This window comes from Aptenodytes forsteri, unplaced genomic scaffold (genome assembly GCF_000699145.1).
Source record: "Aptenodytes forsteri isolate BGI_AS27 unplaced genomic scaffold, ASM69914v1 Scaffold35, whole genome shotgun sequence".
Taxonomy (NCBI): Eukaryota; Metazoa; Chordata; class Aves; order Sphenisciformes; family Spheniscidae; genus Aptenodytes; species Aptenodytes forsteri.
Genome location: NW_008795334.1, coordinates 1,269,061 through 1,286,641, shown reverse-complemented (window position 1 = coordinate 1,286,641; position 17,581 = coordinate 1,269,061). Strand labels below are relative to the sequence as shown.

Genomic DNA, 17,581 nt, shown 5'->3' with positions numbered 1-17,581 from the left:
CCCTCTTCTGGACCCGCTCCAACAGGTCTGTGTCTTTCTTCTGCTGAGGGCTCCAGAGCTGGACGCAGTACTCCAGGTGGGGTCTCAGCAGAGCAGAGTAGAGGGGCAGAATCACCTCCCTTGACCTGCTGGCCACGCTTCTTTTGATGCAGCCCAGGGTATGACTGGCCTTCGGGGCTGTGAGTGCACATTGCTGGCTCATGTCCAGCTTTTCGTCCACCAGTACCCCCAAGTCCTTCTCGGCAGGGCTGCTCTCGATCCCTTGAGAGGATTTAACATACTGTCCGGTTCATTAAGTGCCACTTTTTATCACTAATACTGATGAAAACTGGTGATTTATCCAGTTATGGAAAGAACTACTTATAATTGGGCTAAAAAAAAAAAATCTGTGTGTGGTTGGAAAGAAGACCAAAAATGCAAGAAGCTTGGGCAATAAAGTGGAGAAACTTGAAAACCTGTTTTCAGGTTTTGTCTATATGGTATCAGATATCAGAAATAAGGTGGTCAAGCAATGTGTTTCAGGAAAGATTTTGGGTATGCAAGGTATGTCTTGATTGCTAAAGATGTTTCATTTCATAGTTAAGAGACTCCCTTTCTCAAGGGATTTTCTTGCAGGGATGCTGGACAGTAATGTGTGGTGTTCAGATTGCAAAAGGCTGCATGTCACAAACTCATCTCCCACATTCAGCAACACTCTTTTTGGGTGGTGATACCATTGCCAACAGGTTTTTGAGGTCTTTTGTTTTTGTGTGTGGTGGTTTTTTTTTTGTTTTTTTGGTTTTTTTTTTTTTTAAATGAACCAAATGGCACAAAATCTGCCAGAGCAGGGAAGTGACAGACTTCAGAGCCTTGTCTGTTTGAGGTCAAGTCCAAATATTGGACTGTCTTTTGGGCTGTCTGAATAACCAGGCAGATGGTCTTAGCAACTTTGAAAGAGGGAGAGAGCTCTCTTTTCACATAATGTAACCTGGAATCTTCAAAATCCTTTATTTGCCATTTGTGGCATTCGTTGTGAAGGGCCATTCTTAAATAATTGTGTTAAATGGTTGGTAATGGGTTGAAGTGGGACCTTGCAGTCAGCTGGTTGGAGGTGATCTTAACAGTTCTTTTCAAGAATCAATTTTGTCTGTCTTTGCTAATATTTTATGAGGGACTTCATTAAAAGATCATGGAACGTAAACCTTCCTTTACTGTTTGAATTAAACTTTTTGAGAACCTTAGGAAAGGGACATAATTTCTACCTTCGCAGAAGCTGTACCAGCTCGGCCTCCAGTAAATTACCTACATTGGCTTACTCCAGTTCTATAGTGATTTTGTTTTTTTTTTTTTTTTTTTAATTTAGGCTGAATTGGGGCTTCATAGGATCTTTTCTAGGCACTCTTTCCTACCAACAAGGTGGCTTAAATGTTATTCAGTGCTCCAGTGTAAACTGATATTCAGTGTTTTAGAGCATTTTTTTTCCAGAAATACTGATTGAACAGCAGTTTACCATTGAAATAAATCAGGCCGCTCTGGATACACAAAGCATTAAGTTTAGGTTCGAAATGTTTTTTCCAAAGCAAACTGCAGTAATAGAGAAAATCCATCTTGGATTTGATGCACATACAAATACATTCATACGTGAACTTGTGTCTCTGCATGTTATAATTGTATGTAGGTATCTTTGGTTGTAGATTTGTACCTCACTGACTGTGTTTCTCATGAAAGAGAACAGATAGCAAAAATAAAAATTAAATACTGTGGAAGAGATTCTAATGAATTTGGACAATTTGGAAACCTTGACGAAAGGAAGACGTTTCAGTGAGGCTGTGGCTTTGAGAAGACCAAATTGGTGGTGTTCTGCTCTATGCTTTCATCTGGCTGCCGTCAGAGACAGCATAGAGAGGTTTAACAGACCTGTGGTTGAACCCTGTGTGGCTGCTCTTACGTCTTCAGCCACTCAGACTGACTGACATGAGAGGAAGAAGGTAGGGAAAACTGAGCAATGAAACAGTTAACGTCATAAGTATATTAAGCAAGACACCTTTCAAGGGGATAGCTGAGCTTTACCATCATGTGTTACAGTGCAAGCTAAAGAAGTTAACAGAAATGGAAGGGATGCTCTTCACAACAGGGAGAAGTTTGCATAGTTTTATGACAAAGCTTATTGCTTTGATATCCTCAATCTCCGATGTACATAAAAGAAACAATTTTCAAGTGACTTGGATAGAGATGTGTGATTTTTTTTTTTTTTTTCCCCACGTTCTCTGCTCACTTTTCTTTGCTAGGGACGCATAATTTTGACCTCTGTATGCTAAGGATAAATTAAAGGTATGTCAGTGATAATCCTTACCAAAAGCTGATGCCTAAGCAAGACATCCAGGGCTGAGCCCAGATGAATTCCTTGGTGGGAGAATACTTTTGGCAGCTCTCAGTTTCTCCTGACATCTAGCCCCATTCCACCTGGAGAAAGGATTAAAATGATGCATCCCCAACAGAACAAAAGTGAGCAGAGAACAATGAAAATCATATACCTCCCTCTTGCATGGTCTTCTTTCAGCCCTAGCCTTTGACTGAGGTTGAGGCACTGGCAAGGCACCCCAAGTCTAGTCCTGGGAACGACGTTCTCATGGGCGAAGTCTTTTTGCAGTCTTTAATTTCCTTTGGCAGGTATTGGTCTATTAAATACAAGAAATAAAGAGAAAAATAGGAGAGGGATGAGAGAGGAGGAGCCACATCTGTAGTGGTGTTTTGTTTCTTAATGTTGAATGAGATTGCTGCCTTTGAGATTTGGTCCCATGGCGATAGACATGAAATAATGTTTGCTTCGGTAATTGTTGAATTTGAATGAGGAAATGTTCCTCTTGCAAGTTATGGTTGTGCAAAATTTCCATGATATGCCTACTTATGACTCCAAACACTTAGGTCCATTGCTGGAGTGAAGCTCCTGAACAGATATGCTGTTCATATTTCTTAATTCTCTAAGCATAAATATGAGGGCATTTGTTCGTTCTTCTGCCATTGAAGAAAGCCAAGCTTTCTTAGAACCTGATTGTCCCCAGCTTCTCTAACAGCTCAGATATGTTGCTTCCACTGAGAGCTTAGGTTTTGATCGAAGGAGATAAGTAAAAATACTCATATCATCTCATCACAGAGGACTTAGCAAAGGACATGACTCCTACTTTCAGCTAGGCCTATGCAAAGCTTGTGGACTTTGACCCATTCTGCTCCTTCCCCTTTATGCCTTGCACTGATTTCCTTGGTTCTGACCTTCAGTATATAGCTTCAGTCTCCAGATGGTTCAAAACAAGGGGTTTGGGTGGGGGGAGACTGATTCCAAAGCCTATGTTCCAAGAGCTCCATCTGCTCAGTAGACAATTGGACACTTCTGGATCATCGGGGGAGATGCGCAGTGATGCTCTGGTTAGCGTTTGGAGGGTTTACGAACGTGCCAAGGTTAATTTTTTTGTTTTCTTGGAGATTAGTCTCACCCTGCAACTGTCTTCCTGATGCTGCGGATGGGAAAGGTAGCCTGGGTGTTTCCTTCATGTTCTTTTTGTCAAGAGACTGTGTTAGAACTGCTTGCTGCTCTGCTTCTCATTTTAGATTGTCCTTTAGAAGAAATCCCTCTTTCCATCAGTTCAATAAGTAGTTCAGTTGTTGGCTCTTTCAGGTTCACATCCTTTTGCAAGAAGACTTTTCAGTTTTTCACTTGTGTTACTACAAGGCATTTTTGAAAGGTTTAATTAGACTTTTTCTGTTGTACTACTGACCCTGTTCCTAAATGGGAACTAAATTTAGTATTAACTTTTCTAATGGGAAACTACTTTGAATCATTAGCAAACCTGTTTCTTTCCATTTTCCTACAAAGACTGCCTTGGTTGTGGCAATTATATCTGCCAGATGAGTGGGAGAGTTTATAGTGTTTTTAAGGACAAAGGTTTTTTAGCTTTTTCCAACACTGTTACGTAAGTTCATGTCAGATTTTTTTTTTCCCTCTCTTGGCTCAGGTAATTAATCTGTTGGGGTGTGTGGGTTGTTTTTTTTTTTTTTCCTTAATGCCATACATCTGCAGTAGAACCTGCTCTTATACTTCAGATGTTGAAGAGTCTTTGGAGGAGGGTTTTTGTATTCACAGGACGAGGTCATATACAGCGATCTGCCAAGTATTCCAAGGCACTCCACGCTGCAGCAGGGAGGATTTATCCCTGGAGCTGTTCATGTATGAACTTGTTAGGAAATAACCAGAGCCTTTGATTTAAATAGGCCCCACTCAAGGACTGCTCAAGTCACATCAGTGGTACTGGTTTGCTTACCAAAACCTAAGATTTATATGGTTGTCACCTGGAGCTGTGTTCATGCTTTCCGCCTGCTAAAGCACCCGGGGACCATTTGTAGTCACCCACGGTGCAGATGAGCATAAGTGCCAGGAAAGGAAAGGTAAGTTCTTTCTTCCTTGTTCTTTTTTGAGGTATCGTCTATGTGCATGTTTACAAACCAAAGCTGAACTTTGCAAGTCAGTATGCATCTTGCGTTGTTGTCCATGCTGCGTGAGCTAGTTGATTGCAAAGCTATGAGAAGAGAGCATTGCGAAGGCAGTATCTTAAGGACTCAGATGTTAGGAGAGAGCAAAATTAATGCTGCTGTGCAAATGTAACTCAGTCTCCTTGTGCCTGGGAGTCCTTATGTCTACTCTACAATGCTGCTATTGCCCAGTGCCCCAGCCTGGAGCAAGCCTCCCCAGCAGAAGGATGCTGCTTCTTCAGCAGTGATTTGGTATTTTGTTTTATCCTCATAATTTGATCTGTGGCCTGGTTTTATGTACTGCATGCACTCAAACTACTCTGCAAGGCAGGCTTGTTACCCTCTTCAAGGGTTTTTCTGTTGTGCTTAGCACTATAGCTCTGCTTCTTCAGTAGCACTCATCTTCACAAAACTCCTATCAAAGAAGAGGTAGAACTAGCCCAGTTTTGGGCACAGCAGGCTGAAGGTTGAAACGTGCCACCTCATCCTGTGTTCCCCAGGACTCTGACTCCCCATCTCCTCACCGTGATGAAAGCACTTCCTATTCTGACACTCCTCCTTCCACTGGCTTCGGTCACAGAGGTGCCTCAGCAGAGGGAAGGTGGCAGAGAAAACAGCAATTCCTGCCTAGCTGAACTGAGGGCCAGATTTTGCAACTTGAGTAGTCTTATTAGGATAAGATTACAAGGACACTTATAATGTGAGCTTGCACATGAGCTCGTTCTAAGCAAATGAGGTAAAAACTAAATTCCTTCATATGCATGGGATTCAATGGCTGACTTTGACCTTAAAGGTCCTCTTCGGGGACATCTTTGTACTTGAGCAAAGGCATAACTGCCAAGAGCAGTGGGCCATGCTTCTGAACGGACCTTTTGCTATTGCCTTGCCAGTATGTTTAACAGGTATTTAGTGGAAGAGTGATAAAATGTGACATTACTGAATTACACCCCCCAGCTGTGCTGCCTGTTCCCCTTCAGTTATTTGCCAGGCCTGGTTCTCCCCCATCCCAGGGACCTCTTCCCTACCCCTTCTCTCTGCCTGTCCAGCCCCAGTTGCTACCTCTCGTGCTTACCAGCTTCTTATAGACTCCGCTGTTAGACCTAAACTCTCTGGGCATCTTTCCAAGCTTCAAAAACCCAGTTGCTGCTTCTGGTTCCTTACTCACGTGCTCTCCTTCCCTGCCAGCCTTCCCTGCCGGTACCCCGCCTGTACTGCCCCATCACCCCATCGGTTTCCCCATAGCCCATCCCCGTTCACTCCTGCCTCTGGATCTACCCTCTGACATTTCAAGTCATTGCGCAGAAGTCTGGGAAGTCGGAGATTTCCAAAGAGAAGTTAATTATATTTTTTTTTCAGAGGGATTAACAGAGGGTTTTTTTTTTAACCTACATTTCTCAGAATCACCTGAAATGATTTTGGTGAGGGTTTTGCTAATAAGGGTTTTCACAAAAAATACAGTAGACTGAAGCCCCTGATCTAGAAAATACCAGCCCAACCCCAGTTAGTTTTGCAACATTACAGGCACCCGAAAGCGTTGTTTTATAACGGAAATATTTGGCAACCATTTCTAATGGATGACACCAGCCGGCGGTCAGGCCCATCTTGCTTCACAGCCCAGCAGAAGGGGTTTGCCGTGGTGAATGTTTGTCACTGTAATTCCTCTACAAATTATTTGGAGTTGGGATTTTCTAAAGCATTTAAGAGAACAGGAGACATTCAGCCATCACTGAATTTTGAATTAAAATGGGATTTAAGCTTCACCGCTTGAAAATCCAGGTCTTAAGATTGTAGATGGGTACTTTCTCTGAGCGGTCTTCCTATCTAACCAGCGCATAAATATGTGGTTATATTTTGACGTGAAAATGATTTATATTATACTCATACTTGAATTCTTCATAATCTTTCACTGCGCTTGCCAGTGCTTCCTACCGAACAAGCATTTAATGCAAAAGACAACCCTCTAGCCTTCTGTATAAATCTAAGTCTAAAACTTTTAATATATATTTATAGGGAGAACCAGTTGTGACACCTGTCACACTGACACAACAATGCCTGTAGAGAGAGAGAGAGACAGGTTAACCAGAGACTAACTTTTATTGTGCATTTTTATGCAACAGAACAAATGGAACTGGAGGTATGTAGTAATAAAACCAATATTCAAATTAGAATTAACACCTGAAATAGTAAACTGTAGGTAACAAATGTCTTTATAATTAAAAAATATTGACTGTTTAAAAAATTCTCTAAGATTTTATATTCTTTAAAAGAAATGTGTGTTGCCACATAAAAAACAATTCACACACCCTATAGAAATTGTCACAAAAACCTTACTAGTCTATATTACACTATGCACTTTTTTTTTTTTACAATATCTGGTAAAGGTCTATCCCTAACCTGTACTTACTCTACACAGTACAATCATCATTAGAAAGTATTCATAGAATTAACTACACCATAACAATAAAAATATCAGGATTAATGGTTTTTTAATCACAGTTTTTCCACAAATATTTGTCATAGAAAATATAGCGAAGGCATGTTGGCACAGATGGGCGTGCGGTACTGCTACACAAAGTTTGAGAGAAGGCAGATACATGAATGACAGTAAGATTAAAGACTATGGAAGGATAAGACAAGAATCTCTATCCTCCTGGGACCTTCTGGAGTGACATGATAGATAGCAGTTTCCTTCTGTCGCAAGCCTACTGTCTACATCCAGAGCTGGGAAGGGATGTGCTGACTTACCCATATTTAAGCAGTGTGCTTTGTATCTCGCTCTGCAAGGGCTTATGTGCTATCTATTATTTCAGGTCCCGTACTATTATACCTTTTGCGGATATTTAGACACTTCAGTGTGTATGAATTTATAATGCTTCATGAACAAATTAACTGGAATAAGCTGTTGTGAAAGGTTTGCATTTTTTTAAATGAAATGGGTGGGTCAAGAGTCAAGTTGCCATGATGGCAATTAAAAACAAAGACAGACAACTGAGAAAAGTTGTTGTACTCTGTTATTTTAAAACCAAACATGAACAAAAAAAGATGAGCTGGTGTCTGCTAATGCCTGTCTGTGACTACGATTCATGTCACTGGCCAGTGCACACAAGCCACCGAGGGCGAAATTTTGTCCATAAAGAAAGGTCCAAACCTGCAAAGCCATTTCTAGTGCCAAAGTGGCTTTCAGGATGAAACTATACATTTGGTTATTTTGCACAATATGAGAGCAGAGGATTGTGAGTGGTTCCAGGACGCTGGCTACACTTTTTACACTAAAAATAAAGCTAGGCTTACTAGTTATTTCAGCAAATCTTTAGGTTATTAAGTGAGAGACGTCTGTCCAGTCCAGTAATTCTGTTCTGTGACTGTTAAAAATGAAGCGTTTGTATCTTTAACCTCATACGATTAAACATTTGAAAGGAAACCATCACAATGTTTACAAAAATACAGCATGATACATATTGCTGTAGACAAATTTACAGTATAATGTTGACTCACACATTCTGACATGTTTTACCAAGTAGTTCTGGCAAGTGTCACCACATTAAACATAGAGTAGCAAGACTTCCACCATCTGAGCAATGTAACATCTTCTATTATAGTTCTTTTAAAAAAAAGTGTAAGTTCAACACTGAAAAGCTACTATAGGATATCTGTACTGTGACATTTCTATACACCGAGTTTCTCCTCCAGAGGCCACCACGCACCATTGACTGCTCAAAGAAAGTCACCTCCTGCCTGTAGTGAGGGATGCTGTCCCAAACCCCTCGGCCTGGTGAGGTTCAGCGTGACTAAACTGCTCATTCACTTTTAGAAAATAAAGGAGTTATTCTGGGGCAAGTGAGTGCCTTTCAACTCCCTTTTAGAAATCACCAAAAATAAAATGAATCAAGAGGTATTGGACATTTAAGGGCCTAAAGCATATCCTGGCTGAGTGAGGTCCTGTCTACGGCGGTGCACGGTGGAGCCTGTGTCCCAAGATGCCCCGCGGGCCGGCTGTGAGAGACCAGTCACAACCGCAGGCAAAGAGGAGGCAGATGGTGGGAAGAAACTATCATGTGGGCAAGCTGACCTTTGAGAAACAGCCTCAGTCTTCCATCTGCGGTCAGGCTGGAGCTAGAGGAGCGCTTCACCCCAGAGGGCCCTTCCTGATCTTTGCGGAAGGGGTTGGGTGTCTCCTGCCCTGCCCGGTGCACGGGGAGAAGGTTGGGAAGGAGAGAAGGGTAAAAGGAGCAATTAGTAGCTTCTCTCGTGGCTTGCACAAGGCGGTTGGGAAAGCTGGGGAGTACGAGATACACGTTCAGGAGAGTCAACGCTGATGAGGTAGCACTAAGGGTGGTCAAATGCGAAGTGAACTTTCTTTCCAAAAACCAGTTCCCTGTACCCGCCAGTGGGGAAATGTTGCCTCAAGGAGAGCTGGTTCAGGCTGTGAAAGATGCCAGCGCTGGCCTGAGCGACCGGACAAGGGTAAGGAGATGGAAACACCCTGATGCAGAAAGGAAAGGGTATCGTTTCTTTGGCATTGCATATTTCTGGAGTGCATCAATTTGGAGGGACAACAGACTCCTAAGCCTTTAAAATTAAAGGTTTTCAGTGGACTTTTTTTTTTTTTTTTTTAAGGTTGGTATCTGTTTCCAATGTTGTGCGCCGTTGTGATTTCTGCTCTAGCACAGCTCCTTTTTTACAGCTCTCAGTCTGGACCCCATGTTTACTTACAACAGAAGGTTAAACTAGGCTCTTCTTACCCAACCCCTCCCTGAATGCAACATGGAGCATGAGACTGTTAAGACCAGCGCATTGCCTCACCTATTTCAAGGAACGGATATAAAACACAAATGAAAGCAAAAACAAGAAAAGGCAATTTAAAGCCTCTAAAGCTACATAATATGGCTGCAGAATAGGAACAGACAAAGCAAAACCTGTCTTCTGAAATGGCAATTTGTTTTTAGCAATCTTATTTTAATGAAAACTGTCATGATCAACTCTAATCCCCTAGAAATCTAGATAAATATAGTGCCTATCTGATATACAAAGCAATTTTTATCTATTAGAAGTGCCTGTTATTGTTCTGGGTCTTTGAAGGATTCTGCTGTTGACGGGCGCTGCTGTTTTACTCGGGAAGCTTAATTTCCTGGCAGAGTTGGCTAAAGGAAGTCCCTGAATTTTCCGTCTTGTGCGGTATTTTAAGGTAGCATTTATAATTCCGTTATTTTCCGTTAGGAAATGGGAGACCACTTCTTTTTTTGTTATAAGCATGCAGATTTGTTCTTACATCTCCTACTCAGGGAAAGCAAATAGTACCCAGCTGTTCTGGGTCCAGACCTGGGCTTGTTATCAATAGGCAGATGAGATAGTAGCTGCTGTTTCTTTTGACATTTTTACAGTTTTTAGATGACCTTTCCTCTAGAACTAGATGAAATGAACTGCAATTTCCCTTTGAGGGTGCTATGAAGAATTTGCAAATAATAGGCACTGAGAAGTCCCATAGAGCAGGTCTTGAAATGGATTTCTTTCTATTAACTGGGACGTGGTAGGATGGAGAAGCTGAAATGTATGCAGTATGTGTTCAAACATGCTTTGGACTCTTAAATGACAGCAGGGTAAGTATGTTTAACAAATAGTCTCTCCTAAATTAAGTGGTTGCTACTGTTGTATGAGGTTCTTCTCACTGCCATCAATCGCCAGATCCATCTTGCATACCTCTGTTGAAGACTTCGTCCTGTGATCCTGGATGGTCAGTCCCTTCGTAATACGAGTTCCCGTTGTGAAGGAAAGTCCCCACCGCACGCCCTTGACGAGCATGTCCTACTGCGTCGCTGAATACCTTGTTTATCTGCTCTTCGGATGGCATCCACCAGTCCGGGTTGGAAGTACAATGCATCCTAATGAACTCTGCAGGAAAGCATGCAAGGATAAAAAACAACTTGTCTTTGCAGCATCTGTTATCGCCCAGGCATCAAAAGCTCTTGGGAAATAAGACAGGGGGGCATTACTGCTCTACTTAAGCAGAAGTAAAGCCTTATGGGGGATGCCATGATAATGCCACTTGGACCTATTTTATTTCTGTACAAGTGTGTTTCTCCACATGCAGTGTATGTTGTTATACCTGAGCTAATTGTATGATGCATGGGACCTGGAGATAAAATCCCTTCTTGTGGAAATAAAAAGAACTAATTCGAAGCGACGGCTGTGATGCAGCGTGTGCAATACATGTGAAAGTTAACATGAACCGGGATGTATTTCATTTGAAACCTGTTGTGTGTTTATACCTTAAGGTGATTACTCTCGTGGATCTTTATGATCTCCCTCTGCTGGCTGCTTCAACATCTGCAGGCTGCAGTAGCCCATAACCTGCTTGAAAATGTCACTACTATTATTTCAGTTTGGTGCTCCTTTCGGTTTTGAGTATCTTTCATTTTAAGTCCTGCTCTTTCCATCTTCCTGAATCTGACACCTATTTTTCAGAGACTAAATTGGCCTTCGAAATAGCTAAATGAGATGAGAGGGCTAATTTGGGGAGCCTTGCAATAGTTTTCAATGCAGGAGAAAATGAATGGTACTGCATGTAATTTGGCTATTTAAGTAGCTGCTGCTTCCACATACAGCTATTTGTATATGATGATTACATTTTTTTATAATTTCTTTTTCAGATTCTTTGACATGCAATATGCTAAACTCGCAGAAGGTGCCTTACCAATTCTGGAGTTGTAACTGCTAGACATAGCTCAAATAGGTGTACTTCGACTTTGAAACGTCCAAATAAGATTTTAAATGTGAGGGCACCTTATTAGATGTATTGGATACACTGTACCTCATATGGAAACTGAGCTTCTTATTTATTCTGTAACATTAGTTATTCCCTCATGCGGTATTGTGTGTCCCAGGATATTTTAAAATTCTATTTTCTACTGTTGACAAGCCAACAGCACAATAAGTGGCGTAAGGTAACTTCATTACTGTCACCACATCTCGAGACCAGGGAGCGCTGTGCTTTTACGTGAGTTCCCGTGCCTGCGAGGTATCTCATCTGTTGGACAATTAGGACGTGATTTTTGCATTGCTCCTCCAGCAGTATGTCTGCAAAAGTGATAGTTATCTCGGTTTTAAATTCATTTCCCTGGGAATCCACACAGGCAACGGTAATTCCTACCTAGTTATGTTCAGGTGGGACTGGTGTTTTTCTCAGAGAAATGGTTACCACGTAAAGGAGTAATGCTATAATTTAAGCATGCCAGGCTGTTTTAAAGCTGGTTCCAGGCAACAGTCAGTTGTAGGAATATATTAGAAATGTTTATAGGTGTTTAAACTACTCTGAGTGCCGAGAGAGAAGCAGTTTGTACTCCCTGCTACGGTGGGAAGGCATAATTGGATGCGCTGAGAATTAGTCAGACACTTGTTACCTTGGCTTGCAAATGGGTAGGAGCCAGTAGCCAACTCTTGGCACTGGAGAAAGTTGTCATGTTCCCACCCACGCACGAAAGCCCAAAGGGAGAGCTGTCTACTGTGCTTTCGTAACTGGTCCTTAGATACTGAATGTTTTGGCTTCCTCTTCAAGCTTCTGAAAATTAAGGAAATTGGCCTTTCTCTTTCTCCCAAGGAGCGCTCCACAAGTTCTGTATGTCCAGGACCCCAGAAAGGAGAGTGGCCATAAGCAAAAGTCCATCTATAGGTGGATTTACTGTTAGTCTTGGTGGGAGGCAGGGGGAAGAAAGGGGAAGAAAAGGGTATTAACACTCTGCTTGTGCATAAATTATTAGGTGAAATTTAAAGCAATTTAGCAAACGGTTAATGCACTTGTATTCAGCCTTCAGTTTCCAGGAGAACTTCTGGGATCCTGAATCTCGCTCCAGACCTCCGTGCAGCACGGTGTGCAACGGACTTGCCCTTCTATTAAGCTCTGATAGAGTATAAGGTCTGGTAGAGTATCATGTAACAGGTTAACAGGTTCCTTTGTAGTAAAAAAAGAGCCTCTTTGTAAAATCTGAGTTCATTACCTGGTTACATCAATGTACCCCAACTACAAGTCTTATCTACTTGGCCTTGTTGGATTCTTCTACGCTAGATGGGAAGAGGCTCCATCTGATGTATATAACCACTCTGGACTCCAGTTAGATGACTAAAGATTTTTTTATCACTGACTGACCAAAATACAGCTTTTTACACTGCATTGATTAGTAAAACATTCTTGAAGTCAGTTCAACCAAAATTTTGTGTATGTGCTCACAAAATACTATAAAGTTAACTATGAGTTAATTAAAGAAATGATAAGCATATGCATTTATAAAATGCAGATGCTGATACTACAAACGTTTTTAAAAAGCCCTGCCTTGTATTTTTCATTATAAAGCCCAGTACCAGGCCTTTCGAACAGTTTTAGGAAACCAAAGTATGAACTGCCACAACAGGTAATTCTTCTCAATCTGGACCCTTTCTCTGTATTGTCCAACATCCTCACTCTCCGACATTGTGAAATCTTGCAAAACTCCCTCTCCTTTTCAGGCCAAACATCGGGGAAAGTTGTTCCCTAACTTTTTCAGTCAATGTTGCATCAGTACTCCAAAAAAGAAGTTAAATCCTTGACAACGCATTTGCATACACTTTGTATGTAATTAACCTGTAGATGTTCTTGGCCCTACAAAATGTTCACACCTATTCTGAAACTCTGTTAGCTTTTAACTCCAATGATGCACTGTGGCCTTGAGCGCCATATGCTTACTACACATTAGGCTATAAATATTCCTTTGGTTAATTTTGCTGCGTATCAGTGTTAAAGAACGCCCTGTTAGTTTATTATAAGACTGTAATCAGGATTGTCTGATTTTCCTTCTTTGCTGTTTCAAACATATCAGTGTCATGTGCCCTTGTATTTGTCTCCTCTCTTAAATAAGCAGCCCTGTTTCTTCCCATTCAAAAAAAAATACACATATGTAATACATACATACATTTATATATGTATGTATATAAAAAAAGCGGAGGGTTTCTGGCTGCTTGTCACCTGCCTGTGAAACCCCTTCTAGTTCTGCAACTGTCAGCCAAATGCTTCTACTGAGCCAGAGCCAATGTGGTGAAATGAGATCACATATGGTGGACACTGAGCGAAAAGATGCAGTACCTCTGAGACATGTTACTTTTACTGGATCCAGAGGACGTCTTTCAGGACCTGTCTCTCCTGACTGCACTGACCTTTTCCTTTTTCCAAGGCCGCATGAGTACTTAAGCTCATCGGTTGTGAAAACAAATCTGATGAGATAGCGAAGGAGCCGTCGTCCATCTTTCTTGGAAGAATTTACAGCCTCATCCCATTGTTTACTAGTGATGTAGACAGGGTAGTTGTTCAGCAACTGCTTGCTCCCCTGAAAAAGTGAAATATTTCCGTTGCTTATTTTACAAGGCAAATAAGTAAAGATGTCAGTTGCAATAAAAAATACGCTTTTTAACTAGCCGTGATACTGACAGCGAAACACATCCTGAAGTGAACACGTAATTGCTCTTACTGAGAATGAGTACTTTTAAAATTACATTTCCATTTTCTAGAACTCGAATTTGGTGAGGTACGAGGAATATGTTTTGAGAGATGGCTATTGATAATTTCCACTTTAACAAGCAGGTTAAAAAGAGTTAAGAACCAGTGACTGGGTATACTATTTAAGTATAACCTTTCTTCTTAATCTGTTAAAATGCATAAAAAGGGTCTTTGAAGAGCGTGATCAAATGGATCACTTCAACACAGCTGACAGTTTACTTCAGAGGTGACTCTTTTGGTCTGTTTTTATAATAAATTTATTACTTCTGTAGAATACACCCGAAACTTGACAGCGGTTATGTTACTGTGAAAAATATAAAGAAAATAAATAAAGGAACTATGAAAACTAAAAGCTTCATTATTATTAATGAATGCCATATTAACTCAAATTACAGCTTTACAGAAATGCCACCGTGTCAGCTGGAAAGAAATTTTGCTTTTAACCTTCATAATTTGTGTGCTTCGATATTCCAACATTAAATGAATGCTGTGGGACTAATTATGGGGATTCTTGTAATCCACACACATTTTTAAGGCCTCTTTAGTCAGTTGTACCTAAATTGTATTTAATTCTCGTTGCCCATAAAATGCTATCGTTCAGGATTACCCAGTTAACGTAAGACGGTACTGTTAATATACCTGAAATATTTGAAGTACACAAAAAAAACCCAGACCACACCTTCCTAGAAACTCATTCACTTTTACAGCTACACCTCTTTATTAAAACACATAAATCTGGAGGCCCAATTAGTAAAAGCTTCGTAGAGCCCCCAGCTTAGATAGGAGCTCACAGTGAACTAGAGAAACGAGGGTCTGATGCTCAACAGAGGCAATCGCCCGCATGCTGCACTTGTGGGCAACTGTTGCAACGTTGTCCTCCTCGCTTCCAGATCTTTGACATCTGAAAACTATTTTAAGAACTACCCTTGCCTCCTTTCATATATTTATTATAGCATCCTGGGAGACAGCTTGGGAGCATCTTTGAAGTTTTTCCTCAGGTATTTGCTTTTAATTTTTTTGCAAGTTTGATAAATATGTGGAAGGTTGAATTTAGTGAAGACCGTGATGAGGGGGTCCTTGGAGAATCTGTTCGTATGATTTAGGGTACCACCACCTCCCATGGCGGGGTTAGCATCACTGGGAGCTCAGCCTGTGTGACTGTCGGCTACTTGTTCGCCTCGGTGCAAACCTAGCTGGCTTGGTGCAAACTGCTGACAAAGGCAGCTACAGGCAAATCCAAACCTCTGCAAAGGAAGCCAAAATATAGAGGAGGAGACGGGCTTTGTCTGTCTGATGGGACCCTATCCTTTCCCCAAAACATCTCAACCCTTTAGCTTGTAAATCCAAGCTTGTATGCCCTAAGAGAAAGACCCTTTACCTACAGTCCAACTCTGCCTGTAATTTGCACTTCACTTGTCTGCTCCCACTACTGCAAAAGGGCCAGGGTCAATTCCTCCCCCTCCACTCATGACGCAAGAAGCTGCTTTAATTTTTGCCAGGTACACATGCCCCTGGGAAGCCAACAGTACGGCTGAGGAGCTCTGCCGTGGAAAGAACATTTCCTCCATCCAGCCCAGCTCCTCGTCCTCTGCCAAGGTGGCAAGGGGGCCAGGGAAGGAGGAAGAGCAGGGGGGCAGCATGGAAAGCTCTTTGAGGGTATGATGCTCTTTTGCTGAAGCAACTCTGACCACTCCATCTCAGTGGGAGCTGACACTAGTATTTCCTTGGCTTGTTCCATCACAAAGGTAAAACACAGGACCATCTGATCCCCACATTGGTACTAATTTTTTTCGGCAGCTAGCTCAGCCAATTATTTTCCTACCTGAGATTCCTGAAAGGTACTAATTTTTTTCGGCAGCTAGCTCAGCATCCCTTTTATATAAAGCCAATTATTTTCCTACCTTAGATTCCTGAAACCTACTTCTTTCCCTATTTAAAAAACACAGTAGCAAAGCAAGAACCTTTCTTACTGATACCAGTGCAAAGTACAAGCTGCAGCTAACTCTGTAGGCACTGCCTTGCTTTTGTGTCCTGGCAGGCAGGAGCAGTGCAATGCAAGCCCGTAATGGCACAGTGTACGGCTCCAGGCTTGCTCATGTGTGCTAGGGATGGATGCTCACGTGTGGCTTTGCTAAGTAGCAAGGTATCCTAAAAGCTACCTCTGTGTTTAAATGTATTGCACTGATGGAAATAGGGTGCAGAAAGGCCCAACATCTAAATTTCATGAGAGCTCACATTACTATTAACTGAGGAGAAGGCAATACATTTTACATAATTTCCTCAGCCCCAATTTTATTATACTTCTCTCTTATTCCCCCTGAAATTTAGAGTATTTTTCCTCCTCCTTCTCCAAAGGCATGATATAGTGTTATGCTACTCTGTTACACAATTACTGGGTTCCTGCTGCAGATACACTTTCATTACTTCCTCTGAAAGTAAAGCACTTCTGGGCAAAAGATTCTCGGTAAGTATATGATGCCGTTTGGTGTGTCCAGCAGTCATTAAACTAAAACAAACAGAAAACCTTCCAGAAATGAAATAAGCAGATCCTGAAGGAAAAACCAAAGTATAAATGCGTTCATGCTTGTATTTGTACATGATTAAGCTTATGAATAAAAGATTAGCATCTATGTGTTTAATTGAATAAAAAATTCTGTCACATCATGACAAGCTATTCCATGTGGGACGTTACAGAACAGCCTCATTTTTTACAGTGCTTGAAAATTTTAGTTAAGCAAAAGAGCATTAAAAAAGGAAAATGAATCCTTGGAATATATTTGAGTGATAACAGCTAATGATATATATAAATATAAATATGTATATGTGTATATATCAATTTGCGCAGGATAAAACTGAATGGAGGAGCAAAGTGATGCACATCCTGAACTGCTGCAAAGCACCTGCAGTGAAACTATGGTAAGTTGGACTACGTGAGGCTTGCACTACACATAATTTATGTGCAAAGCGGAGGTCAGACTAGACCCAAGTCTTCCCTCTTCTGATTTTGTTTGCGTGAATCATGGGTAGTGACACGTATACACTACATATACAAAAACATGCATAGCAAGAGCCTCAAATATAGACAGTCTAAACTAGCAAAGTCTCAACAAAACCACTTCATTTGAGGCATTTTTACAAGGCTGGATAGAAACACACTGGAGCAAAATTAACGTGAGTTACACTAGAGTTGATAGATAAATCTATACATCTACCTTCTAGAGAAAGGGAGGACTTAAATTTCCTGCTTTTTCACTGCAGCACTTTTAAACAGATCATAATTACAAAAATCCCCAAACTCTGTATCAAGTATAAAATTGTCAACACTCAACATTTTGTTTGGGATGCTTTCTGAAAAGCAAGAGCACTCCAAAGACTTGCAGAAGTCTATATTTGGGTCTGTCTGCAAAATGAAGGAAACGTATATTCTAGCATTAACCATCTCAGGGCTGTATTAGAGCTGTACTAACTGTATACACATGCGTGCCTGTGTCCATACACACCATGTCGGTATACCCCCCCCGCACAGGCTGCAGCCTCTGCGCACCCGCAGCCGCCGGC

The 17,581-nt window shown here is 41.4% G+C and overlaps 1 protein-coding gene across 1 annotated transcript in view; it reads right to left on the bottom strand.

Annotated features, from left to right (window-relative positions):
• Nucleotides 1–10,174: 10,174 nt before the first annotated feature.
• Nucleotides 10,175–17,581, bottom strand: part of BEND4 (BEN domain containing 4) — a 21,679-nt gene continuing 14,272 nt past the window's right edge. The window contains exons 3-4 of the mRNA XM_019472299.1: nt 13,613–13,853; nt 10,175–10,392 (exon numbers count right to left, since the gene is read on the bottom strand). Coding sequence (XP_019327844.1) covers nt 10,175–10,392; nt 13,613–13,853 — 459 coding nt within the window. The remainder of the gene's footprint in view (nt 10,393–13,612; nt 13,854–17,581) is intronic.